This window comes from Excalfactoria chinensis, chromosome 1, assembly GCF_039878825.1.
Source record: "Excalfactoria chinensis isolate bCotChi1 chromosome 1, bCotChi1.hap2, whole genome shotgun sequence".
Taxonomy (NCBI): Eukaryota; Metazoa; Chordata; class Aves; order Galliformes; family Phasianidae; genus Excalfactoria; species Excalfactoria chinensis.
In genome coordinates, this window is record NC_092825.1 from 9,493,940 (window position 1) to 9,506,936 (window position 12,997).

Sequence of the window (12,997 nt, forward strand, 5' to 3'; positions counted from 1 at the left end):
GGCCGCAGGTGAGAGAGCAAAAGGGCTGCGAGCCAGGATGCAGAAGGGTGAAAATCTGAGGGACTCTGCAGCAGCAGGGACGAGCCCTGAGACAGCGGTGGGGGACCTGGCCCGCCCGGTACTGGCCCTGAGCCCCGGGAGGAACTGTGGGAGGGAGGCGGTGGGGGGAGGAGGGAGGAAGGAGGAAGGCGGTGGGAGCCCTCTCCTTGGGCCGTCTGCGGGGCGGGTGGGGAGGCAGCTCCCGGGGAGGGGAGGGGGAGAGGAGGCAGAGTGGATATGTTGTTGAACAGTTTCTTACCGTAAGAGGGAGTTGGGACCCAGATCTTTCCAGTTAATCACACAACAAACTTAGATCATCGCAATAAAAAGCAGCTCGGCTCGCTCTGACTCCTTTAGTGACCGGCTGTGCACAGGGTCCTTCCGAGGAGACATCTCCTCCCCGCCAGCCGCCGGGGGGGGCCGCCAGCACCATGTGGGCTACCCAGCTCCTGCCAGCCTTGCTGCTCCATCAGCTGCTGCTGCCTCCCATCACCATCCCTGCGGCAGGTTAGTTCTTCTATCACTTCTTTAGAGACACCCTCCACCCCTCGCTAGCTCACAGCTGCATCGTTCCCCTCTCTCCCTCTATCTACCCGGAGCCCCTCAGCTCTACCTGCGCTGCACCAGCACCGAGCGCGGCTCGGGGTGAGGTGCTGGGTGCCAGTGCCCATCCTGGGTCGTCTCGGGACAACCTGCTCTCGGCGGGGACAAGCTGGGTGGTGTAGAAGTGTTGCTGCTTCCATCACCGCCCCACTCGGTGAGGGGCGTTCGGGAGTCTCTCAGGACAGAGAGATCAGAGAGCGGGAGGAGGACGTTTTATCGTTGCCTGTAGTCAGAGTATGAGGAAACGTCTGCCTGTAATTGCCAGGTGCTAGGATAAATGCTAATTTAATTACACTGACAAGGAATACCCAAAGCATAAAATAGTATGCTGCTGAAAGGAAAAACCCTTGCTAGAGTTCAGCAGCACAAACGTGCTGTTTCCAGGCTGTAGTACTTGTAATTTCATTAGACGTTCCCGATGAAATCCAGGAGCGGAGGGGGGGGGGGGGGGGGGGACGAGTGAGGGGGAAACAAACAAACAATAAGTAATCAAGTGCTGGAAGCTCTTTAGCTGAATTTCTTTCCTGAAGTGTCCCCCTTGGACTGGATATCTGGAGAGCTAACTCTGTGTTTCTATTGGTCCTCTGGGGAGATGCTTGAGGAAGAAAGTTTGTAAAGGTTTCTACAAACCTTTCCTTCCTTCCTTCCACCAACATTGTTTGGGTCAGACCTTTGCACAGACAGAAACAAAAGGCAGCCAGAATTCAAGGAAAGGATCTGCCAGGAGTAAGCAGAGAGAGAGCAGGCACAGGCAGTGTCTGGGTCCAGCGGTAAGGCTGGAGAGCATCGGATATGGCAAGTGATGTCAATGGCTTCCAAGATATGATTAGATTTTCTAGTAAAATAATAATAATAATAAATATAAATATATATAATATATTATATAAAATATATATAGTATTTTTAAGTGGAAGAGTTTGTGATCTGAGTGTGTAAGACCAAAAACTAAAATAAAATAAAATAAAACAAAAAGGTAGCATCATCTGCAATAGACATGTAATTTTTCCCCTATAGTAAGAGTGCAGTTCTGTCTGCTGCTGAATATCTCATGAGAGCTTATGTGTTCAGTCTGCTCAATGCTGACTCTGTTTTCGTAGGCAGTAGAAGCAGGTGAAACAGAGATATAGTCACTATACTACTACATTTTTCTGAACGCCTTTTCCACATACATTGCAATTTCCATTCTATGGACATGTGACTTTTCAGAAAATTTGATGACTAGAGCTAGTTAGGAATTTTCTGAGGAAATATTGTGGTGTTTTTTTTACTAGAAAATGCTGACCCATCACAACTTTTCCTTTTAGACAGAAAATTTATTTGGCCTAGCTCCCTGCTATCAAATGAAAGAGAAATTTGCATCAAGAAACATTCACAATAACTTGGAGTACCTGATGGTGAACAGTTCTCACTTGGGATAGAAACTCATCACCTCATGATTTTGAAAAAAAGCAGAAGAGACTTGTGTAACTTCATTTGGCCAACCAGACAGAAACTGGTATATAGCCAAGTTCATAAGAAGCTAGGTTGTACTTAATCCCTTGATGACTAGGACACTTTCCTTGAAAGAGTCCTTGTTCTGCCTGACTGTAATCAGGTCTGTATTTTCCTAGGCTCAATCTAATATTCTAATGGTAGAGATTGGGAGGTTGATACTATGTGTATCAGTGGACTAATGTTTATGGTTGGTTATGGTTGTTCACTAACCAATGGACTCTTCAGTTTAGTGTATGGTTCATCCTGATGTGGAGGGAAATTAGATTTCCTAAACTTCAGAATTTTTCTTAGAGTAGAACTTGTTCTCTGGCCAACTTTCATAGTGACAGTTTCTTGGCAAAACTCCCTTCCTTAACAATCCTCCCCCACCTACCCTAATATTAATCAATCCTATTTTTTGTTTTCTGGACAAGAAAGATAACTCTTACCACATACTGCCATTGTAGTTACCTTGGTTTGTAAAAATAGATGATCCTCAACAAATGTTCCAGGATTTTACAATGTAAGGAAGAAGAGTTTTGAATTATTTTTACTGAAAGGTTTTCAAGAAAGCTTAATATATGTCTGTGTATTTATTATTTTTATATATGAAAAAGCTAAGTGATGAAAACAATCAATATATAGATAGATAGATAAGAAGTATCTTGCTAATGCATACCCATACTTTATTCTATTAATTAAAAAAAATAAATAAATAAAAAGAAGGTTGAAGAAACTTTCATGCAAGCAAGCTGTCCATCCCATCAGTCTTGAGTTTCTTTATTATATGTAGATATGAAGAAGCTGATTGGTGAAAGTGATAAACATGCAAGATTCCTATAGACTACTTTCCTGGTCATTGTCAACATCCTGTAAGTTTCTATCACTTGCAGAAATAAATTAATATGAAGCTAATAACTGTATCAGAACAACAACAAAAAAATCACACTGACATTCTTCAGTTTTCTTAGCATTTCTTTAGTGAAGATAATCTAGTGAAACTGAGGCTGCACGTATAATGAAACTAGATTGGTATATTGTGGAAGAAGGAATGCTAAAGATTAATCTAAATTAAAGACTTTTTTTTTTTTTTTTTTTCCTGCAAAAGACTGGCATTGGAGTGTTTCTTCACCATTATTTCTCAGCACTTTCTGTAGTTCAGATCATTTGAAAAGTTTCTAACAAAGATGTGGGAGTTGCACTTAGTTCCTATAAATAACTTGCTTCAAAAAATCCCAAACCAATAATCGATATATGAAAGTTGTGTATCCCTGTGGTCTGCTTAGCTGCATATATTTTAAAGTTTAATGTGATTTATACTTCCCCACCCCAGCTGTAGATAGTCATTATTCTATATACTGTCAACAAAGCAAAATGCTACTCTGCCAGTTGGAAGACTGTATTCCTTCTGTTTAATGGAATCCTTTTGGTGCTCAGTGCCAGGGGCTGCTTGTTTTGCTCTCGTATGTAATACGCTCTTACCCTGCTTAACAGATTTTCTGTTTCTATTAATGCTATTTTCATAAGCAACCTAGCAGGCGAACTTAGAGTTGAAAGACATCAGATTAAAATGTTGCATAAAACTCTGGAAAATTGTGCATTGAAGTCAAGAAACGAAAGCCTCTTATTGGAGGAGTTCATCTGTCATTATTGTAATACTTCAACTGAGGCCAGGGTTGGAAGGGAAATTCACAGACTCCCTCAGAGAGCATAATATCTCCCTTTTGGATCTTTACACTGAACATTAGTTTGCCACTTAAGCATTTCAAACTTTTCTAAAGCAGGATAACCGGGCCTGCTGATGGGTAAAAGCTTTATGTAGGGGAGAAAGAGTCGCCATGAACTTTTTGCAATTGCATGTAGTAAATGAGTACTGGAATTTCACTTTCTTCCATCAGTCTTGAGGTGGGGGGTAGAAGGATAGAGGATATAAGGCTGCATGAAGATGAGAAAAATTTCCACACTTGCTTGGAAACCTGGAATAGTAGCATTGGCATCTTCCAGATGTGAGCAAAGTTTGTACACTGCAGTTAGAAATTAGGGCAGCTACAAAGAGCTACAAAGCATTGTGAAGGGGTGAGGATATCCTTAATTTTCCTTCATCTCTTTTCTATGTTGTTTTTTTTCTTTGTTTGTTTGTTTGTTTGTTTGGCAGTCCCATTAGAGGATAGTAGAACTATTCCTGTATGTGATTAGTACCCACACGTAAAGCAGTGTTGCAGTGAAGCAGAGCTAGGAACATGCTCGAGATTAGTCAGATGTTCTGGCAAAATCTAGCTACAGGAGACGGAGCTAAATGAATTGTGGGCCTCCACCCATGTGCTGCCTGATGTGCCTGGCCATGCCTGGCAGTCCTCAGAGCTGCTGGCACAGTGTGGGACTGGCTGCTATATCCATCTCCCATCAGCTCCAACTCTTCCTATGACTCCTTGCTTTGGCCAGCAGCACTTTTTTTTATGTATACAACATGTAGCAAAGCTCTTCACTCCTCATACAGGTCCATCTTTGTTTTGCCTAAACTGCTGTCCTGTCTGCTTGTGCTTTTCTTTTTACTCCCCCCTCCAAACCCTGGCACACTAAGGTGCAGCTGAGACCCCATTGCAAATGGAGCACACAATGGACAGGGTTCCTTGGAAAAAAGCATCACATATTTGTAAAGATTGTGGAATGCAATGCAAAATAGAAGGGATTTAATTATTCTGCAGATGCATAGGAAGAAAAATCTTACAAGGGAAAAAGTTCTCTGTAATTTAGCCAGAGGTTAGATACAGCAAGTCAGAGTACAAACTGCAGACTGTTTGTTTCTGCCAATGGGTCTCAGCATCCTGCTGTGCAGATAACCTTTTCCTGGAAGAGAAAGAGCTGTTCTTTTGCATCTACCATCCAATTATAGAACATGCTATCAGTTGTTAGCGTTATCCTTTGTTTCTTGAGTTTTCATGCTGACTATAGGAGAGTTACAAAGGATGGACTTTGCAAAAACTTGAAGTTGGGCTCCAAAGAAAATGACAATCTTTGCAGTTGCTAATGAAGGATATGTATGCATGGGTGTGTATGTGTGTGTGGGTGTGTGACTGAGTGGTAATATGCAACATAAAGCCAAAAAGAAATATATTCTTTACATTTCCTGAATCTGCTCAACAGCTAGACTGAAAGCCAATATAAAAATAAGGAAAAAATTATCCCTATATTATGTATTGCAAACTGCTTTCTAAAAATTGCAGATATTTTTTTCTGTGATGGCTCTTTTGCCAAGAAAATAAATTCGGAAGAATAATCACATGATCCTCCAGATACCTTTCCGAGAAACAATTTAATTGTGACAAGCAAGAGATGACTCTTTGGACAGCTGGTTTTATTTTGGTGACATTCCATCTGTATAGCTGACTGCAGTTCTTATGGGTATGGTTGATAAACTTTTTCATGCCAAATTATTGTTTTACATAAATAACCACATTAAACCTAATCTGGTTTCTAAATCTATTCAGTATAAAAAGTTATTTTCTTGGGCACATTTCAGAGTTGTTTCAGTTTTTCATTATGACTTTCCTTCTTTCTTTCCTTCTTCTTTTTCTTTCTCTCTTGCATTTTTTTCTTTCCTTCATTCCTTTCTCGTTCTCTCTTGGTTCCTTGCTTGCATTCTTTTCTTCCTCTCTTTCTTTCTTGCTTCCTTTCTGTCTCTCTATCTTTCCTTTCTATTCCTTCCTTCCTTCCAAATGACTTTTCATTTGGAAAAGATGTTCACTTTTTGCATTCTAGACAGGATACTGGACATTTCTGATACTGAAACATGCTTAAGGAGAAGTCAAAATAAATGAAAGCAAGTTGAAACTAAGTTAAAAGTAAGTTAAAATTATGAGTATTAATTCACATTATCTAACTGACTCTTCTAGACTTGATTTAAGAGAGAGAACTGTCTTGAGTGAATTTGTTTAAAAAACTGCTTCCTAACTATTCTCATAGATATCAATTATTTCATTACCCAGTAAATGATGTTGATATCAACGTTCACCATTTATTTATTTATTTTATCAGTTTTTACAGTGACCATACTTTTATATAATAAATCACTGTTAGCATATCATATCTGAAACCATCTTGTGACACCCATTTTCAAGTTCATTTTCTCTTAATGAAGTTGGTATATTTACGGTATTGTACTGGAGCCTGTATCAATACACAATTGACCCGTGATACTTTATATCCTTTGAAAAGCATTACCCTGAAGATATACTGTTGAATTTAATTCAAAATTTTTCACAAATCATATTTTATAGACAAGCTAAAGACCTCACAACATGCTGAGAACTCCTGTTTTATACTCAATGATTTTTTGCTTCTACACAAGGTTTGCCAAGTGCACTTCTATGCTTATAATTAAGCTTTATCTTTTACTCCTATATTACATTTTCACTATTTACACTGAGATAAGATTTAGGTTTGCTATCTCTTTAAAAAAAAAAAAAAAAAAAAAAAAAGATATTGAGATAATCCATCATTTTGCATAATTGTCTTTGTACACTTCACCAAGTTCTAAAATTTGCTGTTTTTTTTCTTCCCCCCTTTCAGATACATAGTTATGAATATATTTTCTTGAGGATAACATTGTTGTTTTTTTTAAGTATAGTGTTTCTTGTTAAAAAATACTGGAGATATTTACGGTGTTGAACTGTTCTTCCTTTTATTTCAGATGAAGTTAAGTTTCTTATGCCTTTTTCCTGAAGGTCTCTCATATGATGCATGGGCATCACAGATGAGAGACCTCATCAGGTCTGATGAGAGAGATGCGGTCTCTCATATGTGTGTGACGTCCAGGGGATCAGGCCCTGACAGCATGGGTTTGTGAAAGGCAGGTCATGCTTGACCCACCTCATCTCCTTCTATGGCTGGGTGACCAGACTGTAGATGAGGTAAAAGCTGTTGACTTAATCTACCTAGACTTCATCAAAGCCTTTGATACTCTCTCTCACAGTATTCTCCTGGGAAAACTGGCTGCCCGTGGTCTGGACAGGTATGCCCTTCTTTGGGTAAGGAACTGGCTAGAGGGCCATGCCCAGCAGGTAGTGGTTAATGGAGTTAAGTCCAGCTGGTGACCAATTACAAGTGGTGTCTCTCAGGGGTCAGTATTCAAATATGTTTCAAATCTTAAATCTCTCTCAGTTTTATGCACAGTATATGGACAAATAACCTCTTTTCAGTTTTTCTACCCAGTGTCATCTTATTTTGCATTTTATTGTACTATTTGGGAGGACTGCAAATGATTCCTTAAATTTAGACATTAAGGTATCTTCCTTTTCTTGATTCTTCTTTTCCTCAAGGATTTAGTTTATTTCTGACATCCAACAAACATCCAACATGAATAATGACTAGTGGTACTACTATGGGAATGTTATTTTCTTCATAACTAAAAATTGTAAACATCTTTTTCCATCTACCAAATGCAAATTTTCATCCAACTTACTTACATCAGTAGCTATCATAATAGAAGAAACATTTCTCATTATCCTAGCCAGTTGAAAGTTTAACACAAGAAAACAAATAACCACTTGGAAAATTGCTGAAGTTCTGAAACATATAATCCAGGTCTACAAGTGTATACAAGAAAAATAAGGAAATAAAGCTCCTTACAAAAACAAGATTTCTTTAAGGATCTTGATTCAAACATAAACCTTGAATTTAAATTTATTTATCTTCTAATTTAGAAAATTTGGTCTTGAGGCATTATGTGTTTGTTCTAGTTAGTGAAGTAGGATGCAAAAGTAGAAAGGAATGAGACATCTCACATTATTACAAGTCTCCATGATGTGGTTCTTTAATAAAACCCAAACTATTGCATACATTAGAGTGAGACTTGGAACCTTGAAAGCTGACATGTTGAATGCATCACTAGACTTGATTAATAAAAGCTTTGTGTAGTCTATGACATGTCCACAAAAATGAAGATTTTTCAAAGGAGAAAGAAGTATGTTCCAGTGCTTTGTAAGACTATAACACTTAAGCCTTAATATACAAGTGCATTTTAAAAAGTTGGACTGGTGGAGGAAAGAGAAAGCAATTACCAATGAAGTGGATAATATCAGATAATTTGACAGTAAAATTTTCCTGTAGACAATACAAGTAGTATTTTGATCTCAATATAATGTGCAAAAGTAATCTTTAGGCCTTTTGATATCTTAGATGCTCTTGATTGTGACAACGTTGGTATAATTTGGGTGATATTAGTTTTTTACTATGAAACAAATGGGAAAACAAATCCTTTTTGTGGTCAGACTAAAATCTGAGAGTCTTGACTTGCTAAAGTATTTGAGCTCTAAGTGGAATGCAACTAAATTCAACCTAAACTTCCTGGCTGTCTTGTAGCTTACTATCAGACTTACTGTTTTCTACTAAGTGTAATATTTTTGACTGACGTGTGAAACTTACTGACATAGTTTCAGGATTGGGTATGGTGGTGGTATGATGATACTTTGAATACAAATATCTTTTTGGTGTGGAAACAGAGACAAAATAAATAAATAAATAAATAAATAATAAGATAAATAATATGATTCTGCTGCAATTTTCCCACTAGACCAGTCATTATGGTTAACTAGTCCAATGCATAATGGTTAAATAGGTTATAGAATACAGGTGTGACAACCACCTAATGGGTCTTCTAAGTAGTGCTGCAAAATGATTGTTTTCTTTATCTCTGTTTACCTATTTGGCATAGACCGAAACTACTCTAAGAGAAGTCATTTTTTGAAATATTTTCCCCCAGCTGTGTAAACTCACTTGATACTCCATATCTTAGAAGACTATACAGAAACTTCATATAGAAAACGTAGTAAGAGAACCTAAGTTGTTTTTTTTTTGTTTGTTTGTTTTTTTCTTGTAGCTTACATGTCTTTCATTGTGAAAAATATTTATTTTAAAGTGAATACTTTACACAGTTTTGGATAGTGGTAAATGCTCCAGTGGGAAAATTGTGGAGATCCTAAATGGGATGACAACATACTCACCCACTAAAGCATCCTACTAGAGTCGCTATGGTAGTTTCCATTTCCCTGTACACTGGCTGAGCTCTGATTTTTTCTGTCTGACCATGGTTTCTATCATGTTAAGAGGAAGAAAGAAGCATTGCATTGCCCTCACCTTTTTCAGTAATACTTTGAGTCAGTCGAATAAATATATTCAGTTAGGGGTTGTTTCTGTTGAGGGGAAAAAAAAAATAAAAAAAAAAATCTTGGTTTGTATTTGAGTATATTCTTTTATGCTTGAATTAGCTGTTATTATTTTCAAATTTAAGTGGAATGTCATACTTCTTTACTAGTATGCATACAAATACAAGAAGCATCAGAAGGCCTGGCCCACAAAGTAATGAATAATCAAAGTTTAAGAAGCTGAATTAAATGTCCATCACTAATTAGAAGAACTATATAGACAATATTGCACAGTATCCTTTAATGTAGAACATTAATGGGACATAATTCTATTTGAGATCTTAAGAATTAAAGGACCTGGTCTGAACCAATAAAAAACATTTTTTTGTTTTGTTGTTGCTGTTAGAGTTGTAAAATTAATGCTTTGCATTATTCAGATGGTTCTAACAGAGTCACACCATGTATTTGGCACTTCGCCTTTTGGATTATAGGCAAAGTCATTGAATGTTGTTTGAAAGCTAAAGTAAATCAGGCTGTTATGAATTGCTAAATGCAAGTTCAAACCCATAATCCTCTTTAGACAACTGCTCAGGGAAGAAAAAAAATAAAAGCTTTACTGTGAACTGTATAGCAGAAAAGAATTTCTTGATTTTTTTCCTTTGGTTGATGTTCCTATTTTTGCATGCTAGCTGGTGAGTTTGAAAAGCTGTTATCATAGGGAATAAAGATAATTACACTTACAAGTAGATGGGAAATGATAGCATCGGGAACTAAAAGAAAATACTTTGATATTTCCGTACAAATTCTTACCTTCACTTGACATAAAAATCTTGGCTGAGACAATATAACAACATTTTGTAAGAAAATAGATTGAGACATTTACCACAAAAGCTTAATGGTAGCCTTGTTTTTCTGTGGTTGTCTTAAAGAACAGATGCAATTCTTATTACAGCACTTTGGCTCTTTCATAGGTACATTAAAATAATAAAAATAAAAGCAAGCAGCTTCAGTGCAGACAAAATAGTTTCCAGTAACAATGCTAATACTTAAAGTCAGAGCCCTATCATAACATTTCTCTAAGCATCATGAGTCATTTGGGAAATATATGTGTTGTGCAAATTCAAGAATGAAAATGCTTATGATAACTGACATGGATCCCAGACACAGTACCAAAATTGTTAACATTTGAACTTTTCAACAAAAACTTCCTCCTGTAAAAATAATAGGTACTGAAACAGGTTGCTTAGAGAAGTTGTGGATGCCCTGTCCCTGAAGGTCAGGTTTGGATGAGGCCCAGGGCAGTCTGATCTAACAGGAGGCAACTCAGTCCATGGCAAGAGGCTTGGAACTGGATGATCTTTAAAGTCCCTTTTGGCCCGAGATGTACTATGATTCTGTTATTTGGAGGGAAATTTGTTTTCTGAAAATACTTGTGTTTGGAATTAAAATTATAGTCTATTAGGTACAGGGGAATAGCATTGCTCACCTTCAGCAGTTTTAAAAGAAGAGGAAAATGGATGAGGAATTTTTTATAGATACATTGCAGCAGTGATATTATTTTACTTTGATCTTCTCTTTCTCACTTTGTCTCTTAATAACTGAACCTTGATTGATTCTACTTTAAATATCTGTTCTATTTTTAGGTGTCTTAGGGCTAACTCACCACTGAGAGGTACAGTTTAACTCATTCCAGTAAAAATGTGATCCCTTAACAATCTGAATGGAAGTTCTGTGAAAGAAACACGCTTCTTCAACAGTATGTGCAGCTGTCAGTAACTTAGAGTCATGGGAACCTCAGCTATTGGAGCTTTACACTTCATGGAGTTATTCTGAAATTCAGTGCAGAGTGTGCCAAATGAAAAATGTGCTATCTATGTGCACTTTTCACCTGTATGACAAATTACCTATATGTTATGAAAAATACTACTATCTAGGTCATTAAGAAATTCACTTATTCCCTCTCTCCATTCCTCCCGCCCTCCCCCCCCTCCACACACACAAACCATCTAATCTAAAAGGATCATTTTGGATATGGTGAAAATGGAGAAACAGATCAAAGGGGCAATTTATCCTTCCTGTGTTACTTGTGTGCCTTAGAGTTATGAGAAACTCTCCAAAGGTACTCATCTACCTTCACTGATAATGGAGCAGCCTATGGAGGCAGACTGCTTTCTATAAGAAAAACAAATATGTGCATACATATAAAATGTATATATTTTTAGAAAATTTGTGCTTTTTTTCCTTGTAAAGCACAAAGACATTTCCTCTTGCACTTTAACCATACTTCTCTAGACAATCTTCTCTATTTTAAACATCTTTCCTTGGGTCTTTCAACAGAGTAATAGAAACAGAACTTTTAGTGGAAATCTTTCCAAAGTGTGAACTGTTTACATACTCTGGCTTACATCTCCCCTCCTCTTTTCCGTAGGCTAACAGTTCTCTTTCATTGACTTCTAAACCCAAAACAATACAGTGAATTTTCGCTGGAATAACAAATAGCACAAGTAACTATTTTGTATTACTTCTAGGCTCAAAATCTGTTATTAACTTGTGATTAAAAAGTTTGCTGTTTTAAAACAGTTTATCAGGTTCATATTGTGATTCTCTGCAATATTTATATCCTTCTCATTCTGATTTTAATTCTCCTCTATCCATCAAGGGAAGACTATTGTTTAACTTTGTCACTTCAGTTTTTCATGGAAATATTTACGATAGAGTTTTCAAGATGCAAAACAGGCATATCTCAGGAGTTCTGAAAAAAAATACTCAGATGAAAAACTTTTCTCCCACCTTTTTTGACTATCATTCAATCCTTAATTTGAACTGAGTTTTTCTGCTTTTTCTTCCACACCAGCTTTTAGGAATGGAGATCACCATTCTCGTGTATCTACTTGAACCTTTTTTCTTCTGTGCTTCTTTCTTAGAAGGTAAAGGAAAAAGGAGAAATCCTCTTCATGACTATAAAAAAACAGGCGAGTTGATGCTCATCAAAGTAAACAAAACACTGGAAGTTAAAACCAAGCTGTTAAATACCACTGAGCAGTGTGCCAAGAGATGCAGCAGGAACAAAGGCCTTTCATTCACTTGCAAGTAAGTAATGTATCTCTATTGCTATTACATTTTTCCTAACATATTCTTACATAATGCTCTTTGGCAGAGCATCTTACTGTAATTTTCACCAGCTGTGGCTTGTACTGAGGACAACTTAAAGTTTGCACTTTAAAAAAAAAATAAAATATTGGCATTGTTCTACCTGCCCAGAGAATATCAGCCCTTTCTAAAGCTGTTCTGTCCTAGCTTGTTCAATCTATAATCCTACCCATAATATTGCTGAAAAAATGTATGGATGTTAAGTTGTGGATGTCTTGTGCTGCACTGTAGCGTTGAGTGAACGTTTCTGGGATTTTTATATCTCTTACAAAATGGATATTGTCACACATCACAGCTGCAGTACTTCAGCACCACTTCAGACCATATTCTGTCTTCATTCTTTACACATTACTCCCACTGAAGTCAATGGGAACTTCACACATGGAGCACAGATACATGGACTGCTAAACTTTGCTGGCAAGTACTGTGAACCTGATACAATGGAATCAAACCTTCTCAGCTACATAGTCATTATAAATACATGATAGCTATTCTACAGCATCTGCTGTTTCTTTCAAGCACATAATACAGCTGATTGCTTATCTGCCTAATACGTATTCTCTATTCTCTACTATTTTTTGGAACATGTT

The 12,997-nt window shown here is 37.4% G+C and overlaps 1 protein-coding gene across 2 annotated transcripts in view; it reads left to right on the forward strand.

The window, feature by feature from the left end:
* The first annotated feature begins 306 nt into the window (after nt 1-306).
* Nucleotides 307-12,997, forward strand: part of HGF (hepatocyte growth factor) — a 61,177-nt gene continuing 48,486 nt past the window's right edge. For both annotated transcript variants that reach the window (XM_072342554.1, XM_072342555.1), the window contains exons 1-2: nt 307-546; nt 12,182-12,347. In XM_072342554.1, coding sequence (XP_072198655.1) covers nt 471-546; nt 12,182-12,347 — 242 coding nt within the window. In that variant the 5' untranslated portion in view covers nt 307-470. The remainder of the gene's footprint in view (nt 547-12,181; nt 12,348-12,997) is intronic.